At 37.4% G+C, this 27,934-nt stretch overlaps 1 protein-coding gene across 13 annotated transcripts in view; it reads right to left on the reverse strand.

The window, feature by feature from the left end:
• FRY (FRY microtubule binding protein) overlaps positions 1 to 27,934 on the reverse strand; it is a 244,342-nt gene that overhangs the window by 93,036 nt on the left and 123,372 nt on the right. For all 13 annotated transcript variants that reach the window (XM_090133321.1, XM_090133320.1, XM_090133318.1 and 10 more), the window contains 13 exons: positions 23,214 to 23,267; positions 15,359 to 15,498; positions 13,022 to 13,112; positions 12,545 to 12,624; positions 12,338 to 12,418; positions 11,208 to 11,376; positions 8,751 to 8,843; positions 8,557 to 8,655; positions 6,059 to 6,160; positions 4,871 to 4,974; positions 4,323 to 4,431; positions 2,409 to 2,495; positions 314 to 485 (listed from right to left, as the gene is read on the reverse strand). In XM_090133321.1, coding sequence (XP_089989447.1) covers positions 314 to 485; positions 2,409 to 2,495; positions 4,323 to 4,431; positions 4,871 to 4,974; positions 6,059 to 6,160; positions 8,557 to 8,655; positions 8,751 to 8,843; positions 11,208 to 11,376; positions 12,338 to 12,418; positions 12,545 to 12,624; positions 13,022 to 13,112; positions 15,359 to 15,498; positions 23,214 to 23,267 — 1,381 coding nt within the window. The remainder of the gene's footprint in view (positions 1 to 313; positions 486 to 2,408; positions 2,496 to 4,322; positions 4,432 to 4,870; positions 4,975 to 6,058; positions 6,161 to 8,556; positions 8,656 to 8,750; positions 8,844 to 11,207; positions 11,377 to 12,337; positions 12,419 to 12,544; positions 12,625 to 13,021; positions 13,113 to 15,358; positions 15,499 to 23,213; positions 23,268 to 27,934) is intronic.

Genomic DNA, 27,934 nt, shown 5'->3' on the forward strand with positions numbered 1-27,934 from the left:
TGGTACATTTTCAGAACATTGGAATTGGATGAATACCCATGAATAAACACAGGTAGCTAGAACTAACAGAGCTAATGCTTAACTATCATCTGCAACATCTAAAAAAACAGAGTACTGCTGTCTTAGATACCATTCTTGAAAATAATTTTTTTTGCATAATAAAAAAATATTTAAAAAACCCTGTTATCAGACCAAACCACATATTTCAATAGAACAGAAACGTTTACAGTAATGAAATCAATTGGATTCTTAACACTATTAAATCATTCTAGAGACTTTTTCACATTCAGTCATGTGCAACTTCCACACTTACCTATCATTTTTGCTTCCTCCTCTGTAAGAGTTTTGCTCAAATACGTTTTCTTCACTCTGAGAGTATTTCCAGAGGGAAGGACAGCACCAGTCACTGGCATTGGAGGTTCACCATCTTTTTGCTGCAGGCTATCAGCAATTACCAAGAAAGCTCTCAGACCAATATTCATTCTCTGTAAAGTTCAGAAGATGAATGAGTATCATAATCAAACAATCATATTCTTAAATCACTGAAATTTTGTTACACAGTTGTACATTATTCAGTATTTTGGTCACAACAACCAGCCTGACATATGTCATAAAAAATAGCCATAAAATTAACTATGAATTTATAGCTTTACTATGAGTGGTTGCTCTTTCCTCTCAAAACTTCATTTCTTCTCATCTGTACATTATAATTTTATCTTCAGGATAAAAAATATGGATTTGAACCTGGAGTTTAATAATACATCCTAACTGGACCTAGAGTTAAGCACAAATGTCCTAAATGGTCATTATGGACAAAAATGAATAACTGTCTCAAAAGGGCACAAGATTGACCCTACTGTGTGAAAAGTTTGGGATAGAGCTCGGAACCAAAACATCAGGAAGATGAAGCTAAGTGAAGTGAATGTCTCCAGGGAGTTGAGAGGAAAACCTGCAGTCTTTATACTGCATTAATAAAACACCAGGATGTTTTTCATTTCTGAGAAATGTATTCCAAAAGCTGAGAAGCAGTCCTAACGACAGTCTTCCAGAAATGCATTCACATGGACTTAAAACACAGAAGTCTGCACAGAACAAAAATTACCCTTATTATTTCATTGTCTTTGGACTTACATTGTTGCTGATAAACAGTAACATTTCAGATGTTAAGATCTCATGAGGTCTATATCCCTCTGATACACAGATATCTTGGTGCAAAGAAATAATATGTCTATTCCTTAAAAGCTCTGCCTCATGTACAATGATATCTGCAGCACAGCAGTGATCAGACTATCACAGATGAGCCTGATGCCAAGCTTGGCAAGGTCTGCCTACTCAGGAGCTCTTTTTGATTTTTCTGTAGTCTACTGAATAAAGATGAAAGCTGTGCTATAAGTAGAGCTCTCTCGTTTTTACTGGTTTTGATAGTAGAAAGCTTAACACATTTCAAAATACCTGTTTTAGAATCAAACAGGACTTTTGCAAATCGCTCATTTTATTCTAACATTTTAGTGAATAGATAAGGCTGTGCAACAGTACAGGATTAGTATCATAGAATAGTTGCATTCTCAAATGGTTTGGGCTGGAAGGAAACTTAAAGTCCATCTAGTTCCAACTCCCTGCTGTGGGCAGTGCTGCCACCCACAGATCAGGCTCCCAGGACACTGAACACTTCCAGGGATGGGGCACCTGCAACTTCTCTGTGCAACCTGTTCCAGTGCTTTATCACTCTCTGAGGAAAGAATTTCCACCCACTATCTAATCTAATATAGACATATTTTATGTGAAGAATACAAATATTTCCTATCTTGAATGTATTAATTTTTAACTTTCAAATGTTTGGCTTTATTTTTAATTATATGCAAATGAATTTCAAGAGAATTTTTCATTATTTTATCAAGTATTTAATTTTTTTTTTAAGCTTTTCAAATATCTGATTGATTTCCCTAAGGAAAGCACTAGAAACACGACTAACACTAGTGGAGATGTTCATGGCCACCACCTTCAGTTCTTCTTGCATCACAGACTCTTTTTCAGTAACACTGTTTTAAAAAATGTGGAAATCATTAAAGAAAATCTGTTTTTATAATGAAGTATTTTAATGCATTATATAGATCATCAGCAGAGTGATCAGGAAACAGCGTGGCCAATATTTCTCCCCTCCTTTTTGTTTTATGCATTTACATGACTTCACACTCTGTAACCTTCACTGAGGAAGCACAAGACAGGAATGAACAACGTGGCATTTCACAAATCAGTCCACAGAAGCATTTCATCAAGAAATCAATTTCAAGATATTGCTTGGGAACTGGACAACGGCAAAAACATACTTAGAATGTAAGCAAAAAGCAAATGTATCACAATATAATACATATAAACTAAAAAAAAATAAATGAAGATGCATGCCATACCTCAGGGTTGAGACTGAAAGCTTTTGCAGGTTTTCCAACACAAAGGAAATCAAAGATAATTTCTTTCATCGCAAAATCTAAACGTTCCTAAAATAGTAAAAATATTGCAAATCATTAAACTTCTCACTTCTGCTACTTATTTCAAGGCAAAAGAATCTTGAAAACTAGTTTAATCAGGATTTATTTAAACGTTCGGAAAAACAGACTTTTAGAAGTATGCTGAACACATCCTCAGATCTAAGCTTTCATCACCGCTGTATGTTGATAAACGACAAAATCCTGCATGCTTAATTTATAGCATTTACATTCAAAATGAGCCATTTTGGAAATAAGGCTTTTAATTATTTCATTTAAACTGCAGTAATTATGGTACTAACATAGTATTTTATATAAAAGCAGATTATTCACAGATGGCATAGTTTGGGGAAGATTTTAAGCATGTGTTGTAGTCACTTCTATACAGAGACTTTCAGCACGTGCTTAAGTGCTTTGCTCAATGTGAATGTTTTCTGAATTTAAGTAATAAAAGAGAAGAAACTGAAGGTTAGTGTATTTTAGCAGTTCCCATTTGAACTGATGAAAACTGGATGTGATAGCTATGTACTGAATCTGCTTTTCCTCTAACTTACCTTCTTCAAAGCAGAGCAACTTATTTGTAAAGTTTAGTAGGACTTATTCAGTATCAGCACAAAATACAATTTATTATTTCAAATTTTATCAACAGTCAGAGGTAGTCAATTCATGCATTTTCTGACTAGCTGGCAATTTCTAAAACTGATGAAAAACGTACCTGAGCTGAACTGAAAATAATTTTATCTACCTTCAGAGGAAAAAAGATAACAAAAAACTTTCTTCAAAGGAGACTTTCTCAGTTCAATCTACAAGGATTGCTCCAAAAGTAATGCCTCCGATTTTATTATGTTGGTCTATGACATCAGAGGTGGATCGCAGAATCACAGAATCACGGGGCTGGAAGGGACCTCAAGGGTCATGAAACTCCAACCCCTCTGCCACATGCAGGGCCACCAACCTCCTCATTTAATAGTCGACCAGGCTGCCCAGGGCCCCATCCAATCTGGCCTTGAACACTTCCAGGGACGGGGCATCCACAACCTCCCTGGGCAGCCTGTTCCAGCACCTCACCACTCTCTCTGTAAAGAACTTCCCCCTGACATCCAACCTAAATCTACCCTCCCTCAACTTAAAACCATTTCCCCTCGTCCTGCAGTTATCTACCCTTCAAAGAGTTGATTCCCCTCCTGTTTGTAGGCTCCCTTTAGGTACTGAAATGCTGCAATGGATGTTGGTGGTGTGGCAGTAGAGGTTGAACCTTCCCACCAATATTCTATTATGTGTTGTTGCTGTGTGACAGATGGCAGCAGAGGGGCAGCCTGACAAAATGGCATCTGATATGGAAGTGCATATGAAGGAAACGTGTGTCACTGAATGCCTCCATGCAGAAAAAATTGTACCCACTGGCATTCATCAAAACTTGCTGAATGTTTATGGAGACCATACAGTCAATGTGAGCACAGTGAGGCAGTGGGTGGTGCGTTTCAGCCGAGGTGGTAATGGGTTACCTCCACTAGTGAAGACTGTTATAAGGATGGCATTCAGATCTTCTTCATTCCTGGTGAAAATGTATACCTGATGACTGTGACTATGTTGAAAAACAGTTTTTTGTTGTGAAGAATTTGCTCTGACAAACACTGTTATTTGTATCTGTTGTAGTTTCCATGGAAATAAATAGGAGGCATTACTTTTGGAATGATCCACATATAATATTATCATTACCTTGGTGAATGATATTAATAATGGTACTGCAAAAAAAAATCAGAAAATAGAAATTTCTTTATTTGCTATTGGGAAAGCAAGTTATTCATTAATTGGAAACATATACATGTTCTCCCATACCTGTGCAATAAACTGTATTATCTTCACAAAGATATTTAGGGGCATATCTCTTGGCACAACACCACGGGACCCTTTGGGGAAAAGTGTTGTGACAATCGTAATAAGTCGACTGTAAAAGAAAGAAAAAAGCATTAGACAGTTCTGGTCCTTGCAGACCTTCAATTGTCATGAAATGTAAGTTTTAAATCCAACACCATTTAGAAAGTTAATAAAGTATTTTTTTATATGAAAAAGTAATGGCATAATTTGTTCTGATCCTTAGCTAAAAAAATTCAGTGCAATTATTTTATTTCACTACTATATTATGACTGACAATAAACTACTTCTAAATTTAACGAGGCAAAGAGTGATTTTTTGTTCTTCCACATGGTGGGCAAACAATGAACAGGGACACAAAAGGAAGTATTTTATTGTGTGCTTTTGAGTGTTTTTTTTTTAAACAGCATGAATAGGTTTAAGTCAAAGGAGTTCAGGAGAATTGTAACACCTCTTCACTGGCAGGATCTGCTCTGCAAGTCCTGATTATCATAACAAACATAGCGCCTTACCTTTGGGTAGCTGTATTGCTTTCACATTTAATTCTGATCATGTAAACCCACAGTAGTCTGTACAGTGATTCCAGTGCAACTCGAGCCATTTTGGGGTCTTTATTCTAGAAAAAAAACAATAAAGTTCAGGCAGAAACTAGAGAGGAAGTTCTGCACTTAGTGGATGCCACGATTCAGAGTTTTTGCAGTGACATTACAAAAAGATATAGCCCCACAGCTGCCCAGTACCCTCATCCCTGTAGCTGCAGGATATCTATGCATTTGACCTACCTCTCCCAGTGTTATATAAGCTGTCAGAAAAGCAAAATATCAAGTTTGTGTGAATTAAATACAATTTAAAATATCTATTTGAAAACCAACTCAATTTGACTCAAAAGAAAATGCTGTCCTTAGTTGATTCTGTGAGTATAAAAGGTATTGTCCTTTGATGCAGACCTGGTATAAAGGACATAGCAGATATTCAAAAGAGAAAGGCCAAAAATCTGTGAATTCTTAGGGTGGCCTGGATAATGTTGCATCTGGGATGAATTAGATTTCATTGGATTATCTGTCTGGATTGCTATTTATTTTTGGAAACTTTTGAACTAGTATATGATTTCTGACTGTTTGGTGATATGCAGTTTTCCATTTCAACATCCAGTTAACTGAGATCCCCTCCACCATCTGCCTCCGAGCTGAGACAGTGATTATATATTCTACCTGTGTGTTCTGCAGAGGTCTCAGCAAGTGGCAGGAAAGAGGCCCTTCATTTCAGCTAACCACTTCACTGCTTAGGTAGGGTTGGGACCATCCTTTCATTTGGATCCACTATAAGTGCAGAATGGCACTTTAGTTATTGTGGAAGTAATAGGTTTGAGAATACCTTCGTGAAAAAAGCAGGTTAATATTGGGCCAGCTTTGGTAAATCACTCAAGCTACTTTCAGCAATAACACTGCTTGTGTCACAGCTGTTTGACTCAGGCTTCATTTGAGTAAGAAAAAACAGGAGAAAATTGAATTAGGCAGAAGTATACTTAGTTGCTATCAACAAAATCTGTATAGCTAACTATGTACTGTCAGTGGATAAAAGTGTATGGATCAGCTAATGGCAATAATCCAGCATGATTACCTAAAATGGATTTGCAAGATATCAAGATACTGAATATTAATTAAGTTTTAATATGATAGTTAAAAACAGAAGATACTAACCTTGAGATTGGACAGGCAGTTGTTGAGGAAAATATGCCATCTGTTTAAAAAGAACTGCTTCTGACTGACACAAAGTAGGCATGTTACCAAAGGGTACAAAGCCTAAACAGGAAATGGATGATGATATATATTATTCACACATGTACAAAATACAAAAATTATTTAAAAGAGCTACTGCAAATTTAAAAGTTCTATATCTATCATTTTGTGCAACATTAGTCAGCAAAAACACATTGTTAACCAGTATGAGTTAAAAATGAACATTTATCTAAAGCTGTTAAAGATATGTTTTACAAATGCATCAAAACCGAACAAATACCTACTTACAACACAATCATAAACCCAAAGAAGGGGCATAGTTTTAAAGCCTGACAGGGTTAATTTCTGTCAATTAAATGACAAAAGATAGCATGGAAACATCCACACCTTATTATAAAAACTGCAGGACTGACACAGTTTGTTGGGATTTTTGAGTACTCAATTACTTCTCAAAATCAGCAGTCATGACATTTACTGGGAGATGTGTCAAATGCACTGCTGAGGTGTGCTAAATTACAGACAATGCCTGGGTCTGCTGCTGGTTACATCCTGTGAACTGGAAAGTAAGAAGGGGCAAAAATGTACCTATTAACTTTAATCTGACTTAGATGCTTCAGCAAGACTTTTTGGTTTCAATTCTCATGCTAACAGCCAATCAGGACTTTAAAAATACAGTAAAATAAGATAACTTTTAAAGACCAATGATTCTCCAAATTAATGCTAAAACTCCAGCATTAGTCACAGCTCAAAGTCTTAGTATACTCTAAAATCCTGTAATACGTAGCATAAATTGCCCATATCTAGGTTTCACTAATTCCTTGAGCAAAAGGCAAATGTATATTAATTATTACTTTTATAATCTTTATGTCCAAAGTCCATATGGCAGAAGATAACTTTTTTCAAAGATTTTCTAATGAGATTAATGCTACGACAATAATAGTGGAGTACTTGGCAGGATCACAGAGCTCAGACACATACCAAGATTGTTAAACTTATCCTAACTCAGAGCCCTCGGATGGAAGACACACAAACCATCTCCTGGAGTTTCCCAGTTCTCTGTGTTTACTATCAAGAGAACCTCAGCTAGCTCAGATCAGACTATTTCCGACAGAAAATGAAGTCCCCACCCTGCCTTTTCAGTAAATGTACTGATTCACAAAACACTGGTCTCAGAAAAGAAGGTCCTCCTCAGACTCCAAAGAGTGCATTTTCTTCCTGAGGTCTGAAAGTATGCACTGCAGCTATTTCTGCCGGCTGTTTGCTTCTCCCCTCCTCCTCACAATGTTTGCATTTCTAATCGCACCCTCCCAAGAATCTAGTCTATTTATTTTGTCACTTTTAACTATGTAGCTTCCAGTGTGGTATGTGTAGACAAGCAATCAAATGCTAAGCCCCAGCTGTGCAATCCTTTCTCAAGCATGCGCTATTGAGTTTGGCAAGTACAGCCACCAGTTTGGGGAAGTTCTATTTAGTGTGAAAACTGTACAGCAAAGCCCTTGCCCTGCTATAGTTTCAACAAGGTTTTATTAACTTGGCAGAGTGGAATAGAGCCACACAAACACAAGCAGAGAGAAATCAGAAATTTTTCCCAAGCCTCCTAGTAATTCAAACAGAACCAGAACTGCATCCTGGAGAATGCTTAGGCCGTTCCCTAGCATTTGTGTAACTGATGCAGACAGCACAACAGTGGCAGGAAGCAGCAGCACACTCCTGCAGTCCTCCCAGGAGATTTGCTAGCACAGGTGAGTTCCAGTTGCCTGGAAACAGGTTAGTCTTTGGGACATTCTCCTACAACAAGAAAGGAAGGATAAACGACAATTTCCCTTACTTACAAGGCCCAAAGCTTCACAATAGATTAGCTCACACCACAGCGCTGACGTGCGCTGACCCAGTTGGAGAGACAAACTGCTTAAGGCAGCCAGCGTCAAACTGACTCAGATCTTCATTTAACTCAGATCAACTCATACTTCCAAAAATACACTGCAGCGCCACTGTTCATCTCGCAAGAAAAAAATGACATGGAGAGCTGCACAGTAGCCAAGTTACGGATTTAAAAGGACATGTGTTACACATATTTTCATTCTTACAAAATATTATTTAAGCCCCGTGAAAGAGTTGTTCCCACATGTCTCACTTGACAAGAAATGAACTCTATTCTTTTTTCTCTCCTCCCAATGTTTACACATAGTAAGTATGAGAAAACCTAATGGATTAGTAGTCAGAGCCTCAGAAGCTGAAAACATCTGCCTGATTCAGACTGATTAAGATCATATTCTGAATAACATAAATATGGTTATTTTTTTGCAGAAACAACAGCCTACCCTGCAAACAGAAATGTATTAGCTATAAAGTCAAACAGAGAAAAAGTTTTGCAATTAGTTTTGTGAATTTCCCAAGAGCCTTTTTAAAGAGATATTTCTGACAGTGAATTTTAGCCTCTGCTTCTTAAAGTTACTAACCAATGAGTGCTTCTTTCGTGAAGAAAGTTCAAGTGTTGTATCATACAGGCTTTCAACAAAGTTCCTCAGACAGGGGACATTCACTTCATTTTTAACAGCCTGAAAGAAAATGCCACGTTAATGAAGCACTATTTCTCAAGATGTTTTATCTAATTTAAAGAAATTATGCAAACAACCCCCAGAATAAAACTCACAGCAGCTACGGGGACTAGAATTTCAACAAACAGTCCTGCCAGTGCATGCTTGATATCTTTGTCTTTAACTTCAAGGAAGTAATGTGCACATTCCTAAAACAAAAGAAAACAAGAAACATAAATTGTGTATCAGCTGGAATAAAGACATCCAACTGTCTGCTCAATGCATATCACGAAAACAGTCTTGCCAACCACATAGAAAATACTTGCACTGTGTAATAAGTTCTCAATTTGCATTCTGCTGCAAGCAAAAAGCAGAACACAAATCAAGACCAAGGATCTCTTGCTCCAACCACTGTAATCCACAAACTCCCTTCTTACTCCAACTTTTCTGAATACTGTTTTGGGGATGGAAAGTGAGATGGACACAGAGGCTGATCTCATGCCTTCCCTCTCTATATATTGAGGAGCAGAAAGAATACTCCACACAGTCTGCTTTATGTAATGCTCTGTAAGGCCAGAAAAGCAGTGCATTTCTCCAGTAAGATAAAGTGGCAAGGAACAATCTTACAGCAAATATGTTGGGATGAATTTAATTGCTATGGTGCATTGCTGATGAAAGATCGAAACATAAGTGCGATTTCCAGCCTGCAATTGGGAATTGAGAGGGAAGATAAAAAATGTACTTTTGTCCTAAATGTGCAGCAAGCTACTGTCCACACAACTGTACTGCTAAGGATGTGAGGCAGACAAGATAGACATCTGTTGTTTCTGTTAACTTCTCTGAGGACAACAAATGGTATTAGGCCAGTTACTTCCCTCTCTCTGGGTCCAAGGTCCCAAAAGCCACTGACCTTATGGGGAAGGTCACCACTGACCTTTTTTCACTGCACATGCTTATAGAACAGTTTACAGATTAGATCAAGCATTATTTTTCCTGCCTATACACAGGATTCTACATCATGTAACTTCAGTCACTGCAGCCACTGCTGCTACACTGCTGAAGCTCCTGATCAGCGCCAATAGCCTTCATGGCCTTCTCCAGCTGGTGGTGAAAGCCAGGGTCTGCCAGAGCTCACTGCTGAGGTCAGCTCACCCTTTGAAAATGTCTCTCTCCCAGAGTGGAGCTGGTATGACAGAGCCTGTAGCACTGTATGTAGATGCTTAAACAAATAGATGAATTACCCACAGAATCAAACTATATACGTGTTTTATCAAATTGAGCAAAATTGGTTTTCATACACAATACAATGCATCTTATTTAAATCCTACAATGCATCCTGTGATGCACTGTAGGGTATATAAAAATTAATCAGGTGCTGAGATACTCCAGTGATGAACAAGATAGAGATTATTAGCATCCAGATTTTGAGTCTAATGCATGAGAGCTTTACTAATTCCCAATTTCAGTAGTGAACACTGGATCCCAACAGCGCCGTGCAGTAAGAACACAACACATCCACTCATATTACTTGTGCACTGAACACACACTGCTTTGATGTGTTGACATCTCTGGATAACATACATGAAGTCAACACATAATAAAGCTGCATTCATATATCAAAACACAAGGTAAGAAGAAAAATGAACTTCTTCTGTACTGTTAAGTATGGTTTAAAACACTGCAAGATTCAAATATAATGTGATTCACATTCAAGGTTTAGAGAAATTATTCTGCATACCTCTGTGTGTATGCATTTGTATTCCAATGCCAAATCCTTATTTGTCAGCATCTAATATTAAATATGGTTATTTTTCATTCCACTGACATCATTAATAAGCTGATCTTACATGGAGATTTACATAAAACATTCATTTTACTGGATGACTGGCTACAAACTCTGCATCTCTGAAGATGATTCCAAGAAAAAAGAGCAGATAAAAAGGTTAAGCAAAAGAAACCTGCTGAGGGACATACAACCTACTATGTTTTACCAGTCAGAAATGTTGAAATACATAAGATTTTCTTTTTATGAATGATATAATATGTTAGTTTAAAGCATGCATGTCAGACAGACTATGCTCTGTCTTTGTGGCTCTCAAACTGGATGGGTACAGGATACCCTATAGAGGAAGGAGCATGAAGGTGTGGTGGAAGGTGACAATTCATCTAAGGGAAATTCCATCCAGCTTTTGCCTCATTTCTTTCTCTTCCTTTGTGGTTTTCTACATCAGAAATTCCACTCCTCTTTGGCAACTATGACAAGGGTGGAAAATTCACTTTTGGAGGCAGAGAGCAGCTAGGCAGGGACGCAGGGCAAGGAATGGCTGTGGGATGCCAGTATGTGAGGTTGTTGTTCTACTCTTTTTGTTGGAGAAAAACTCTTTATTGGAGGACAGGAAATGGGGACTTGAGTATATGACTCATGACAATTTGAAATGATATATTCCTGAGTTAGGAGACTGGAGGACTGAGAATTATGTGCGGAAAAATCCCCTGAAGTATCACAACAGGAAGATAAGGGGGGCTTGCTCTGTAAGGTCTGAGAAGCGTAGCTCTATACTTAAGAATTTTACCTGCATAAACTGAAGAGAAGCTTCAAAGTCCTCCACAGGATACATCTTAATACGGAAGAATTTCATTCCCATTATGAGACTGATAATGCTTTGAACTACATACGGGCTTTGTTCTTTATGCCGTAGCTCTTTTAATTCTGCCATGAACTTCTTCTTTACAGCAGGAAATCTAGGAATTCATATTGGTTACTTACAAAACAGCATACATTCATGTTTGAAATGTATTGTAAGGCATACAAATGGGGAAAAAGCTACAGAAAATTCACATCTGGTTGTAAAATATTTGGTGAATAGATTTCTTTCTGTTCAGCTTCCTTTTACTTCTGACAAACTCATAAAAAAAAAAAGAGTACAGACTGATCTTAGTCTTTCTCAGTAACTACATCTTTCCAATTATTCTCCTCTTGTGCTTCTTTTTTATATTTTAGCTAACAATATCATTAAAATAGCCCTATCACATATTAAAAATTCAAGTTGAAAGACCATGAAAAGTATATGCAATGTTTTCAAAAGAAAAGGCTTAAATGATAACCACGAAAATACTGTGATAGGCCATTTTTGCCTTTGTTTTTTTTTTCTAACAGTCATTACAGTAACACTAACTACAACTCGGGATAGGAGACGGAGGTTATGATCATTTTTTATCTCCCTCGTGAGTCTGCTGATATTCTCTATCCATAAGGATCATCCGCAGGATTCAGAAGAAGTTGCATTAAATAATAAACTGAAATAACTACAGAAAGACTTTAAAATATTACTAAGTTGCTCTAGCCATTTTAAGGTTTGCCAACTAGAGAAAAAATAGCATATAGAACAAAGACTATTTGAAATAGCTCTCCTCAGCACGTTGGGGTTTCCACAGCCATCATTGGTGAGATAGGGAAAATAATTTTGCTAATTTTTTAGTCTAGTTGAATTTATTTAGGATCACTGGAACACATAATGGAGACAGGAAGTCTCTGATTTTCTGGACCTTATGCTCTAGACCACCTGAATGAACAGAGGGCCAATGAGGTGAAATTATTTATTGTGCACTATTTTTAAAGAAATTGAGAAAATCAGAATATTTGCATACTAAGCAAATAAAACAACTCAGGTTTCCTTTATGTATGGTATTCAATTTTACTCACTTTGCTTGAGCTAGTACACCTATAACTTCTGCATATAAATCTGCGACAATGTGCATATTTCCAGTGTTAGGACCAAGGTACCTAGTAGAGAGAAGAAAGAATTCTCTTTGTCAGTCAGGTGTCTGAGAAAGCATGGGATTTAAATGCAATCTACAAAATCAGCAAGGAGGTTTTCTCAGACAATTTTGGTATGAAAAAGAGTCTTACCCTTCTTTGTATTTAAAGTGCTTGAAAGCCAAGTTAATAACATCATGTACCAAAGCATCTATTACAGGATGAAGTGGAATCTGAAAACACAAAATAAAACATAACTGGTACACATATAGTACACTTTAAGCCACATATCTCAGTACTAATATTACTTGTGGGTACCTTTCCTACACAGTTATGATACCAGTAGAAATAGCAGCGAGGTAATGAAAGAGCTGAAATGAGCTGTCCCTTTAAAGTTCATTTAAAATTGAAGATAAATACTTCATCTTCAAAAACCTGTCCAAGTGAAGTCTGCACGAGTGCAGAACACTATGTATGCCACATGTGCAAGAAAGTCAGTAATGAACAAGCATACAGGGGGTATCTCACATTTTTATTAGATTTTTGAAGATGGAAACAGAAACAAGAATCCTAAAATTAGGTTGTAAGACAAATTTTGTAATTTCCATATATAATTGAAGAACTCCATACCTGTTTCAAAACTTCTATTAATACTAAAGAAAATATAAAGTCAATAGCCAGATCTCTTCTTTCCATTAAATAGTCTCTTTGCTGTTCATCACTGCAAAATCAAAAGAAACACACCATTTAGGAGATGTGTTATAAATCACATTATATGCTTTCTTTGGTTACACACGTAGTTAACAAGAAATTATGTTCTATTTTTCAAAACTGCATTACATTTCAGAAGTAATGCACTGATACTCTCTTAAAATCTGAGACAAATAATACAAATCTAACTTGCTACATTCACCTTTCTTCAGGTATTGAAATATGACTTTCCATTTTCTTCTTTTTTTCTAGTTTAAGTGTGCCTATTCAAGGAAACAAAACACAACAAAAAACAAGGAAACCCGGATTCTATAGTATAACAAATGGGTTTGTTTCAATTTCCTTGCTGATGGCATCTGTTAGACAGTGGTTTGTTTCAATTTCCTTGCTGATGGCATCCGTTAGACAGTTCTCAACTACACTTGGAAGGCAAACAATAAATTATTTTGTGCTATCAAATTCAGATATAGACTTGTGATGAATTTTAAAAACTGCCTTTAAAGTACTGATGGAGAATTCATATCACATCTTTTTTTTTTTTTTGAAACTGTTCCAATGTTATTTTTTTTTTACTTTGGCATCATTTGCCATATGTAAAAGTACATTTCTGGTGAATCTGAAGTGAGTAGCTTGCAATAGAACTACAAAACATATCTGTATGGATCAACTGATCAGAGTTAGAAATTGCAATGAAAAGATGACATGAAACGTAAAATTCTTTTTGTAAAATTCAATATTCAACAAACAGACCCGTGGACCTTCTGAGGGAAGTACCACTGACTTCAGTGAGGTTTTGAGCAATAGATCCCAGCACATTTCTCAGTAATTGATTTTGGGTGTATTTATGTACTTTTAATTAAGAATGTGTTTAAAATCTCTGCTTGATCAGTGTTGAAATGAATTATTTGCATTTTGACTTTCCTGGTTTCACATTAACTGGAGAAACGATTGCTTATGTACTTTTGGTAATACTATCAATTGACAGAGTGGCCTTGGTTCACTGTTAAACTGCCCTTCCACTAGATTTTGAGTGGTGTTCCTGAAGACTTCTATGTGAACTTATATATAAACTGACTGTCTTGTAAAAGTCTCTCATGAGGGGCAGTCAGCACAAAGAGGCATTTTATGACAAGGATTCATCTCATGCCAATGCACAAACTGACGAATCATGCTTTCAAACAGCCTGCTTACAGTCACCATAAAGAATCTAGGAGAGTATAATTCAGGTCCATACCTACCTTGCTGATATCTAAAACTAGCTCTTATCCCTTCAATCCAGCAACCACTGACTTCTGTAGATACTGGATTAAATGTAATCCTTCCAGAAAAGGAAGGGAATTTCTAAAGATGAAGGAGACAGATTTTTTACATGGCCTAATAGTGATAGGACAAAGGGGATGTCTTTAAACTAAAAGAGGGGACATTTAGATTAGATGCCAGCAATTTTTTACTCAGAAGGTGATAAGGCACTGGCAAGGCTGCTCAGGGAATCTGTGGGTGCCCCAACTCTGGAGGTGTTCAAGGCCAGGCTGGATGGGGCCCTGGACAGCCTGGTCTGGTGGGTGGTGTCCCTGCCCAGGATGGCTGGAGTTTGATGATATTTAAGGTCCCTTTCAACCTAAGCCATTTTATGATTCCAATCTAAAGAACCGCCAATGTGTTTCCAAACACCAAGTCTGCTGTTTCAATGAAGTGTGTAGATGTGTTCAGAAAAACCTTAAAGAATGTACTGTACTAAACGGTCAGGACTCAATGTCAATCAGTTTACTTATTGCCAAGGAACTCCTGATATCGTAAGAGATCAATATATTTGTTCTGAGGTTTTTCTTTTTGCCTGCTTGTTTGTTTAAGAGTTAAGTCAATGTTGCTAAAGCTCATTAACCAGTGCAGAGTTGTTTGGATAGAGAATAGCTGTATGTGAAATTTCTCTGACAAAGCACAATGCTGGATGAAAAAAACTCCTTCCAAATGTCAGAGAATTATTACCTGCTCATGAGTGAAGAAGACAGCTTATACAAGCCACTATTTAAATAATGTGGCAGTATACAAAACAGCAGTGAGAACCAGTGTCTTAACTAACTGCAGCATAATTTTAAAGACACAATTACTTCATTTATGTTAAAGCTGAGAGCAGATTTCCAAGAACATGAAAATAACTTTGAAACGACTATAAATGTACAAAAGCTGATAGGTGAAATGCAATATATTTTATCTAGAATCTGTCGCTAGCACACATAAACATATTAAAAATCATACCTTTTGGATTTAGTACTTGTTCTTGGTCTGTACTCATGAGATTCATCTTCTATGCCGTTCTGTCTTTTGTACCAGTCAAACAAAGTGCGCAGGATAGAGGGCAGGCAGTATTCTGAAAGTGAGCTCATTGAGCTTATTACCTACAGGGAAAATACAACAAAGCAAAGAGTGATCAAGGTTCCTCTCTACCTTCTTCAAAATAAATAAATAAATAAATAGCACTAATTCAATGGTTTAACATTTTCTTTCTTGTTTTCACATATTTTTTTTCAAGTTATAAATCTATGGTCCAACTTAAGGTACCTAATATACCTAACATTCAGCATTTCTTCTTGAAATATAAGTACTTTTAATTGGCAGTACTATAAAATATAAATGTTTATCAAATCCTCCAACTCAATAGTAAAATACCTAGCTCTTCAAGGGGCTTGTTTTTATTCATTACACAACGTTGATATTTAATTTGAGCACACTGTAAGGATAGGAGGGGAAAAGGTGATTAACGAGTGGCACTGTCTACGGGTTGTATGTGACTGCTGAATGTCCCTTCTGAAGCTCGTAACCCATGAGAAAACCCATGAACTCTGAGATAACCTTAACTAGCAAATGCATCTTGCTATTAGGACCGTGTACGGTAATTTAGACTTATCTTTTCCGTATGCTTTCCTCCGTATTTTTGTGAACAAGTAAGTAATATATAGTTAATATATATAGTTAAAAATCATTCCTTAGAAGTCCCTGAATAAGCAGTTTAATGTCACACTGGACAAGAACGCTACTTCTCACTTGATATAAACTTTGTCACCAATTACAGAAACATTACCAAACATTTTTGAACTGTTACTCCTGACCTATGACTTAAACTTCCTATTACAGGAAACCATAAACCAGCAATACGTAAAAGATCAGAAGCTTGGGTAAAATAAACAACCATAATCTTATCCAAGAGGACCATATAAGTGTTGAAACTGAACGCTTACAGCCATTGCATTTGAGTAAATTAAAAAACAAACAAACAGAAAACCATTTAAAAAATGAATGAAATCCTGATCTGGAGTTTTGTGACTAACTCAGGATCATGCAGGGTCTGATCCTACAAAGTGCTGAGTGCAGGAGCTGAATGTACTTTGTGCCAGGTAGGCTGATTATGTCAGCAGTTCCACCAGGTTTACTCATCTGCTTAAATGCAAAACAATACATCTGAGTGCTGTGGAACAACAGCAGTCTTGTGTCTTGTGTAAGACTAAGCCCATATGAAGTCTGTGACTAAGATGAGCCCAAAACCAGGAATCTGGGCACTGTTCACACCATTCCCAATGTCAGTCATGCCTTAAATGACAATTTTAGTGGATGATAGCTTAGATAAATAATTCTCATCTCTTTTTTCAGTTTTTCAGACTCAGAATTCAATTAACTCATAGTGATGTGGTCTGAAGTTTAGGAAACATTTTGAGGATAAAGTATGATTGTTCTGATTGTGTTCAGATCTTCAGATAGAGCATCAGAAAGCTAAAAATGAAAGTTTACGTAACAGTTCCATTTTAGGAATGCTTTTGATCCAATATACATTATTATCTGAAATAGAACACAAGCTGCTGTGGAAGATGGCATGGAGGCCATGCTTGCAGCAGCGACAGCAGGCCTTTCAGGATGAATTATTACAGTGGCCCAGGCTGAAGGATACCAAAGCCTTTAAGCACAAGGCTTCAGATAAGATCTTAAAAGACATGAATCAGCCAGTGCCTGAGCAGAGATTCACTACCTGCTCAGACATTTCAATTGCTTCTTTATTGTTTGCTAAAAGGTTTTCTGAAGCTGCCACAACAGCAGCTGGTCATTATGGGATGCAATGAGAAACAGTTTCCTGAAGAAAACTGTAAAACCCAGAAACAACAACAAGGTTTTCTGAGAGAAGCATCTATTTTTAAGATCACAGCAACGCTCATAAAAAAAATACATACTTGAAGCTCAATATCTTTTAAAAGATCGCAATATTTATCTGCAAGTAGAAAATGGTTTCAGTTGGGAGTCCCCATAGGCTGTCTATCATTGCTCTTCCTTCAGTTTCAGCTACACAATTTCACTCCCTATAAAAAGTCAAACTGAATCCTGCTAAATCTCCCCAAGCCATACCTTCACTGCTGAATTTACAGTGCGTGCCTTTAGCAGGGATAAAAGGTCAATATAACTTTTAAAAAAATCTTTCTGTCATTGCACTTTTAAGACAGGAAGGAAGGGTGGACTGGGCAAAGACCTGGCTCTCAGGGAACAGGAAGGGAGGGAAGTCTAGCCAGCGTGTTGGTTACTCAACCCTTTCATTTATTGGAAGTAAGTCCAGGAGGGAGATGAATTCTAGCTCTGTGCTGCTCCTGAAAGGGAGTGCACAGATGTACAAGTATGTCTTTGTTGTACAAATGATCATGTTCTTCCATCATAAATGAACTACCTACTGTATAACTTAAGGATAAGAAGTCTGCACAAGCGTGGAGCTGTTTAAAACTTGCGTTCACAGAGCACTAAACATACTTTATGTAAATGCTTAATATTTATTTTGGATTTATATGTGAAAATAAATGGAATGAAATTCTGTCCAGATAGTTTGCTACAATCTATATCCTTTCATAAAAGTCTTGCTATACTGTCAAAATAGGAACCTAAGAAATGTTGCCCCTAATAGGATGAATAATAATGTTATTTTTTATTTCACATATGAATTTCTACATGCTTTAACAGCACATGCATCCAAAACTGAATTCTCCTTTCAATAGCATCATTGATCTACTGACTCTCTTCTTTTCATACACCATATTTATCAGTATGTATGTCAAACGTGCATTTGATTGCCATTTTAATAAGGCAGAAATCTAGTACTTCATTTTTGCAGTGTTGATTTACTTTTTGCTGAACTATTATTCAGAGAGTGTCTGCACATTCTGTCTTCAAATCATTGTGCATGCTTAAAATAATGGACATTACAAGAGAGGTTACACATTTTTCTATCAAAGCTACTGAAAGAAGTAGAATTTGATAGATGTTTTCTTAGCTATATTTAGGATACCCATAGCCATGCAATAATGCTTTCCCTTCCTTCAACATTTTTTCCATCCAGTGCATGTCTATAACAAAACCTTGTAACTATAAACAACACAGATTCAAGGAAAATAAATGCTACAATGAAGTTCATGTTCCTTGAAATCAACTGCAGAGTAATAATGGTCAACAGTAAGACCAGGATTTCATATTCAATACATTAAATTAAGGGGATAAAGTTAATGAAATTTCTATTTCAAATAACCTAATCTTGGAGGTGAGGGTAGAGAGATGAACTACACTAAGCTGTTATTAATGTAGGTATGTGATGGAATTCTTGCTGGATCCTTGGAGACAGAACATTTTTTTCTGCAAATCTTAAGATTTCTAAACAATCCAACACTAATGTAAAAATCTGTAAAATATAACATTTGATGTAAACAGCACAGCTGAGTTTGTTAGATCTTATTTCATTCCTATCTCTAAACATTTCTGGGGGTACATGTCTCTGGGAATTGTTAAAACTGGTAACATAAAGTTGGAATCACTGGTTTTCACTTGTGTGAGTAAAAAATAGTATCATAATACTGTTTAGTTCTTTGCACATTGTTTCAACTCAAATCTCTGAGCAAAAGCCAAGTGTTGTCCTATGTCTCCATTAGCATCATTTCTTTTATTTCCCCTAATCATGTGCCCTTCTGCAGAAGGACCACACATAAGACACAGTGAAAGGGAAAACACAAGAGGGGTGGTAATGGTGATAGGAGGACGGTTGGACTAGAAGATCTTGTAGGTCCTTTCCAGCCTTGTGATTCTATGATTCCATGAAATGCAGTACTGCTACAGTGATGAGGGGATGATTACTCACTCACTACAGCTAACAGATCTCATTTTGGATGGAAATAATCATCAGCACATTACCTACCCCAGTTAGGATGTTATGAAAAGGGACACAGTCATTAGCATGTTGTCTGGTGTCTTATTTATTTTTGGCATTCCCACATTTTTTTATTACTAAATGCTTACTTTCCTAGCTTGACCTGTTTTGTCCTTTTCCAATCCATATTCTCTAATTTAAGGCACTTCTAAGAAGAGAGAAGCGTAATTAAAATGATTACAAACTTTTCTGTAGACTGTGCTGAAACTCTCACAAAAGAGACCTCATACAGATAGTTTAACATGAAAGCTAAGTCTTGCTGTTAAATTGTCAGTTCCACGGAAGGTCATGAGTAGGGCCAAAGTATTATATTCATGCCGTGTTTTTATAGGGAAAAATGTCTGCAGGTTGGTCCAAGAATATATGATGCCCTTTTCCTGTTTTCAGTGTTGTCAATTCACAGAACATTTCTATTCTGTGCAACAGAAGATACTTTAGTGTGGGCTGAGAGAAGACTAATAAAAATCCTTGGGTGAGGATGAGCCTTTTGGATAATTATGCTTTTTTTTTTGGTCTACCTTTTGATCTTTTCATGTACTGCTACTTCATGGTTTCCTGTAAGAGGAAGCTTAAGTCATAGTTCAGTAGTACTATGTTTAATAACATTCCTGTAATCGGTGAGACAGAGCATGCTAATGCTGGAGCAGTAGAACTCTTTGTCAATAGGCAAGTAAAGTTGTCTAACAAAGAACTCATAAAACGTAACTTTAAATACATAATAAAGATAACATATATGGAAATTATATATTTTCCAGTAAGTGTTTTCTCTATAGACCTAAAAAAGAAAATACAGTCACTGTAAGGAATCCAGTTTGTGAGGCTAATAGTGAGATGTTCTGCAAGTCAGGATAAGTGAGATTACTTCATACATTGCTCAAGATACTATTATGAGTTAGAGGATGTTGATGCAATTGACAGCTAGACAGAACCACAGGACAATACTGTCTGCCTACCAGGAGACATCGATACTACACCCATGTGGAAAGAAACAGTATTGTCTGGCATCACCTCATCAGCTATGCATGTGCACTGCCAGGTCCCCAGATCCTGGAGCTGTGATCACAACCACAAACAGAATTCCTAAAATGGCGTTTGAGAACAGGCAGAAGAGAGTCGCATTTTCTGACAGTCAGAGATAAAGCCATTCAGGAGAAGTAAACAGTGCTTTAAGATATATTCCCAGTGGTTCACAAGTTTCAACCTTAAACTTCATTCTAATTGCTGACGGTAGCTAAAGCTTCATTCCTTGTTGTAAATTTTGGCAAAGGGTATTTTTAAAGCTGTTTTTTTCCATCTCTGAAGCTGACCTGAAATTTAAAATTGGGCTATGCCTTACTTTTGCTGCTTTTCAATTTACAGTTAGGATGCAGCTCAGGTATTTTAAGAGCCTAGTGATCAGTTCACTTCGTTTCACCCATCAATTTCATTTGACTTGAATACAGGCAATTTTTTTGAAGCCTTCAGAATCTGATTTGGGAAAATTAGGTTCTTCTGATTGTGCCGTTTTTGATGCCTTCAAATTGAAAAACAAAACTGTTAAATACCACTTGAAAGTTAATAGATGCTTCTTGGTAACACTTATTCATGGGGATTCCTCAATTCCTGAATTAGAAATGGCAGGGATGTTATCTACTGCCTTTTCTGTTCTTGCTAGATAACTTTGTTTCTGGAATAAATACCAAAATTTTCCAAACTTGGAAAGAAACAAGGAATTATCAAACTGGTCCTCCTGCATCCCACATATTCTACATATCCAAGTTAATTTATAAAGTTAAACACAAATGGTTACAGCTAAAAGCACAAGGCCTCTAATTTTTAACATTGGTTTTAGTATTGTATATTATCACAATATTCAAGGTTTCCCAGATAGATTGGAACTTAATTTTTAATATCAGCAAATAATATCTGCATTTTCATGACAATTTTATAAAGCTGACATAGTCATTTGTAAAACAGCTTTGTAACACTGAGATGCATTGATCAAATAAATTGAATGAAGTATGACTACTAAAAAAAGACTTTTTGCTCTATCTTACTGTCCCTACTCTAGCTGAAAGATCTGTCTAATCTGTGACATTTTAGAATGAGTTTCTGGCTACAGCTAACCCAGTGGGTTACAATGGGTGTAAGCAAATCCCACGAGCACTACAACAACAAAAAATGATTGTGCTGTGTAAGAAGAAAACAAAATAAAACCTTACAAGTGAAACGCTGCCAAAAACTCAGGCTGACATAAAGCCTGAAAATGTCAGTTTGGATAGTTTCTTAGGAAAATTTCATGTAAATGAAAGCAAGGTTTTCTAAAAGGAAGTCTAAGGCAACCTCAGGTCTACAATTTTTCTGCCATCTCTCTAGACATAGCTAGGTAGAACTCCAGATATGTGGTGAGAAACATACACAAACGTTGTATGTAACAAAATGTGCCTTTGTTTTTTAGCCTGCATCTGTTGGCTCCCCTCTGGCCCAAGGATTGAAAGTAAAATGCCACAGCTGGAAATGCAAAATTGCTTTACTCTAGGGAAGTATACACTATTCACACTAATTGATCTTGAATTGATTGTTCAATTTTCTATTTGCCAGTAATCAGGAGAAGCGTTAAGTCTTTTAACTCTTCCTTTTAAAGGGCCACAGTTAGTCTAACCATGAATAATCAAGGCCACCCATTATGTGTTTGCTTAACACACTGCAGGAACAGTATCACAAGTTTTGCATATGGGTGGCTTAATTTGTTTTTCTTTCCCATTTATATCTGAAAACTCTTCCCACAGGAAGGGAAAAAAAATTAAAAATATCAAATTAAGGTCAAAATACCACCAAAAAAAAAAAAAAAAAAACCAAAAAAAAAAACATTACCAGTTACGATACTCACAAAGCAGCTTCCTTCAGCCTACAGTGGATGGCTTTCCCAGAGGCTGTGGCCAGCAGAAGCAGGCAGGATGCTCAGAACTGTAGAACAGCAGTCCTGCCCTTTGCCTGCCTGGACAGCCTGCTTGACAGGCTTCCCCTCCCGCAAAAGCGGCTACAGAACAACCTAGAAAGGGTTATTTTGTCAAGCTCAAATTATGAAGCGAGCCTTTCTGGATCTCACAAGGCATCTCTTCTTCTGGCACAATATATCTACCCTACCAGAAGATTCAATAAAAGTGGTTCAGTTCATTTTGGGTTCTGAAGTACTACCCATATGTATCTCCTCACCTGAAGTTAAATGTCTCAATGTGGTACTTGCAGCTTATGGCACTAGCCACAACTGCTTTCAGGTGATGTAGTCACTGCTGCTATTTTCTTCTGTCCTGTATTTATGGCACCACCAGCAGTACAGTGGTGCAGGCAGCAATGGCCAAAGCACAAAGCTCAGTGGTGGGAACTGAGACAGGAATGGTGGAGTAGCAAATGACTTTATTTTTTATGACACACCTTATGTCTATTCTTCCTCTTTGCTGGGGGTGGGTTTTGGGAATCTTTACATTACTTAAATTCTTTTACAACTTTTTTTTATCTCAAAATAGGTTACTCATGTAGTATTTTTTTCCTAGATTTTTTTTTTTTTTTTTTTTTTAATGTCTGGGGACCATGAACCTCTTTCAAAAACCAGATATGTCAGTAAGATATAAAGGTTCCTTCAAAACCTTGATCAGAGGAAACAGGCAGAAAATAACGCAACAAATATGCCACAAAAATCAAGAAATTCTATGGCAAAAAAGTTTGAAAATAATGGAAAATATTCCTAATTTAAAACAAGAACGGTTAGGCAAAGCACTCAACCTACTAAAGTACATTGACAGATTTTATTTTGCAGTGTAGTGTGACAGTATTATGATGCTAAATTGCTTTTCAAGTACTTGTCTTACAGCTTGAGAAACAGAAATAATTTTATTCCGAGTGTCTTACTTGATCAAACTGGGGGTCTTCTCCTCGTTGCAGAGATTTGGTCAGTGGCTTTTCCTAAAAGAAAATATATTAAACATGCATTACTTGAAATCAATATTATAATACATTCTACCAGCTGTAGTATTATTTCTCTGTTAGATTTTTGATCACATAATTTCCCACCTGATCACTTTCATGCTGGAAAGACTCTTTTATGTGAAAGAAGACCCAGGCACACATATAAACTAACACCAATAGTGTGTCATTAGTGTATTCAAAGAAAGGAAATAGTTAACCACTTATTACATCTGATTTACTTGGTGTTCATAGTGATAACTATAAAATACTTCAAAATAGTAGAAATTACACAACTTTTTCTCCAATATGTAGCTAAGGAGCAGTGTTTACCTACAGGATGTACCATCGTGTTACACTGCTACCAAGCAGTGCAAAGATGTTCATATATCTACTATATCACAGCACACACTGAAAGAAAGGTGATCTTACATCAGATACCACAAGGTTCATTTTTAATGAAGACTGCTCTGAAAAAGTGACTGTGTTATGTTAAATGAAAAAAGGAATTTTTTTGCTCCATAAGCATTGGTTAAATTTCCTCACAGATGAAAACCAGTGGCAGAAGCAGAAATGGAAGCAAATTTTCAACACACACTCTCAAACTACCTGGGAAGGCCAAAGAGAATGCCACAGATCAGGAGTCTCCATTTACCTTTACAGCATTTTTTTGCCAAGCAGGCTCAATTACTGTGGCATGTACAAGTAACCTATTATACTCAACATTTATTAAGTTATCAGCCTCTGCAGTGAAGGACTCAGTAGTCCTTGTATACAGCAAGTTGAACACTTCTGAGCAATGTGCCCTTGCTAGTAAGATGACTAATGGTATTCTTGCTGCATGAGGCCAGCAGGTTAAGAGAGGCAGTCCTCCTCTACACCTCATTGGTAAGGCTGGACCTGGAGTACTGGGTCCAGTTTTGGGCTCCCCAGTACAAGAGAGGCATGAACATAACTGAAAGCATCCAATGGAAGGCAACCAAGATGGTCAGAGGACTGGAAAATCTCTGCTATGGGGAGAGGCTGAGAGAGCTGAGACTGTTCAGTCTAGAGCAGAGGAGGCTCAGGAGGCAGTAGTGCCCTGTGCCAGGACAAGAGGCAATGGATGCAAAATGGAAAGATTTGAAGTGGTACAAAATATTTTTGTTATTTAATGTTGCTTTCTGCAGAAAATGTTGTCCAGTATCATCTGCTGACTGATTTTGAAATTAATTATGCTGATACACTTAATACCAGCTGGCAAGGAGGCTGGCTGCAGAGTGACAGCAGTATCCCCTGACTACCTAACAAACAGAAAAACTGAAGTATTTTCTACTGAGTCACTGATTTATCCAGGACAGTCATTAATATTTTTCATTGTTACCTCTAACGTATAAGGTTACTTTTCCAGGTTACATTAGTGGCACAACACCTATTAATTAGAACTCTATGACTAGTTTATTGGTAATGAACAGACAGAGCCAAATCTTGCAGCCCAATAACAGACACATGAAATCACTCCACAGTCCTCACCCTTCACTGGTAGCTCAGTGCTACTCTACTGAACTCTGTCTCATGGGTGGATGACATTTCTCTTGTCTGCTGCTCATTGAAATGGAAGACAAATCATCATTCAAAATTATTGCTGAGTTCATTCACAAGTAAAAAAGTTCTTCAGTCTTCGTGGGTCCTAGACCATGAGAATTGGTGCAGTTTATTAAAAAAAAAACAACTACATAAACTTTTTTTTTTTATTACTACTAAATTTCATATTCTGTTACAGAAGTCTTGTGCTACTGCAGTGAAGTTTCTTAAGTTGTTTTTCAATAGCTTCTGGACTTTGGCAACCAGAAGCTTTGTGTTACAATGCTTGATGCTGCAACATTGGCTTGCAAAGCACTTTATAAAATTGTGCAAAAATGTGTTCAGCGTTCCAGGCAGAAATGAGATGTGAATTTTTCATTACATGCTTATCTATAAGAAGACTATGCTTAAAACAAAGGAAACCAGCCCTGCGAACCTAGGTCTGCAACTGCATCCCTGAAAATGCCCTGGTTACCTGCAGCCTGCCTCTGGATGCACACATACCTCACAAATACTTCAGTAGCTGATGAGAACACTCCTCAGGGGCTGTGCTTTTGATTTTGTGAAGATCCCTCCTTTAAGAAAAGGCAATGTAACTCTTGCCTTCTTACAGGTCACTAGATCAGGGATTCCCACATCGTGGCACATTCACTGAAAGCATCAGACACACTGCCTGATGCCCCAGGCCCAGCACTGTTAGCCAGCTGAGGGAACGGATCATCCCCTCTGCTCTGCACTGTGTGGCCTCACCTCCAGCACTGGGTGCAGTTTGGGTGCATGTTACAAAATGGACATAAAGCTATTACAGGGTGTCCAAAGGAGGGCTACAAAAATGGGTAATGGTCTGCAGGCTAAGGTGTGTGAGGAGTGGCTGAGGCCCCTGGTGTGCTCAGCCCAGAGTACAGAAGGCTGAGAGGCAGCACTGAGCTCTGCTCTGTGTGACAGCGACAGGGCCCGAGGGAATGGCATGGAGCTGTGGCAGGGGAGGGCAGCTGGGGGTGAGGGAAAGGGTCTGCACCACAGGGCAGTGGGCATGGAACAGCCTGCACAGGGCTGTGGGCATGGCCACGAGCTGCTGGAGCTCAGGGAGCGCTTGGAAAATGCTCAGAAATATGGTTTGAATTTTGGGTAGTCCTCAGTGAAGCTGAGAGTTGGACTCAGTGATCCTTGTGGGTCCCTTCCAACTCAGGATTTTCTGATTCTGTGACTCACCTTCACAGGCTATGCAACAGGCTTGGCAGAAGCAGAAGGCATCCCAGGGTTGGAGACGAGCCAGGGACACGTACCAAAGCCAGGAATGGTTCTGCTGTTCTAACTTCCCAACATCTCCATTTTAAGGCTTTTTCTTCCCTTCATCCCCTCCTGCACCTTTTTGCCTCTCCCCCTGTCTTGGATCCCTTGGCAGACAGCTTCTGCTGCAGCCCTCTCCTGCCTCTTCCTCATCCCCTGCCTGGGGGTCCTAGATACCCCCCTGCTGACTGCTTGGAGCCATGTCTGTGGTGCAACCCCATCCTGGGAGCAGGGTGCCACAACAGATCAGCTCACTTTATCCTTGAAGGAATGGCAACAACCAGCAACACCGTGTCTCTCATATCCACCAGTATTTCTCCATTTTTGATTCTTCCAGTTATCCAGCACTGTTTTAGCACACAAAATTAGAAGACAGGAAGCGTATTTCTTGCCACCTGTAAGAGACTTCATGTTCTGCCTTACCTCAAATACATGCACATACTCTGAGAGTCCGCTGAAAACGGTATTTTTTCTTTATGCTGTTGGTCCTTTCTTCTTGTCTACTGTAAACTACTTTACAATTCTACACCACTTAGCTGAAATACTCTTACAAATCCTACCACTTCATTTCATGCAATGTTTTTGACATTACTGCTACAGCAGCTACTATGTAAAGTATTCTTCTACTCGCAGTGGACATTTTCATTACATACCAAAGTTTCAGGACAAGCACATACATGGTTAAGAAGCCTAATAAAGTGAGATTGTCTGTTAGTAAAAGCTTCCATAGCATTTTATTTATCCTGGAGATATACTCATCTAAAAGTTTTTTAAAAATTTTAAAAAATGTTTTCCAGACTCGAGGCACTATTTTATTTTTATGTATTTTATTGCCCACCTAACTCAGAAATTGCAAAGAGGTCCATTTATATGATGAGCTGGCTCTGTTTGAGTCTCTGTAGCTGTAATACATCCTACAAAAAGGTCTTCCAAATTTGAGATGAATAAGTATCCTGAATTAGGAGCCAAAGCCTACAACCACAAAATATGAATAAAGAAAGGTTTGATTAAAGTGAAAAGCATAGAGCTTTCTGGGTTACAAAACACATCTGAAAGATTACAAAAGAATGGAATCTTAATAATAACTTTCCCACTTTCAATCACTATGTTAAACATCATAATTTCTTATTTGATTTGCTGCCTTCAATTGTACACCGTCTATTTTTTTCAGATGTAAACATCCATGATATGGATACGCATCAGAAATAAGTGGGAAAGATCAGGAAAGACAATTTTTCATTTAGTATTTGAAAAAAATACTTTTCAATAAATAAAATCTAAACTTTTTCATCAGCAATGCTTACAAAACAAAATGCTCACCTAAAAATTACTTTCCTTCCACAGTTACACTGCTAGAATGTTAATAGAATCTATTAAAACAGAGTATGTTGAATATGCAATAGCAAATGTATATTTTATCACATTTGGAATATGAACTAAATAAAATATTTTTTATTTATCTAAGAAGTAAGGTATCACTCAAGTCCTCTTTTAACACAGTCAGAGTAAAACATTTCTGCACAAGTCTGCTACTTTTAACAGTTAATACATCAATGCTTTTTTGGGTTGCTACACAAATGTAATTGGCTAAATTTACACAGGAATAGCTTTTCTAAACCACCTGTCACAGAACTGAATGTTCAGGAAAACAAAATGATGTTGTACTGCCTAGATAATGTCACTTGAAGTTACTTCTAACCTCACCATTAGGCACATTATTCCTACTGAACTGTAACCAATTATTGTATTACTCACTGTGATAAAACCCATTTTTTTTATTAAGAGCATGGGGAATGCAAGGCTATTCTGATACA

Source organism: Phasianus colchicus, chromosome 1 (genome assembly GCF_987193195.1).
Source record: "Phasianus colchicus chromosome 1, bPhaCol1.hap1.1, whole genome shotgun sequence".
Taxonomy (NCBI): domain Eukaryota; kingdom Metazoa; phylum Chordata; class Aves; order Galliformes; family Phasianidae; genus Phasianus; species Phasianus colchicus.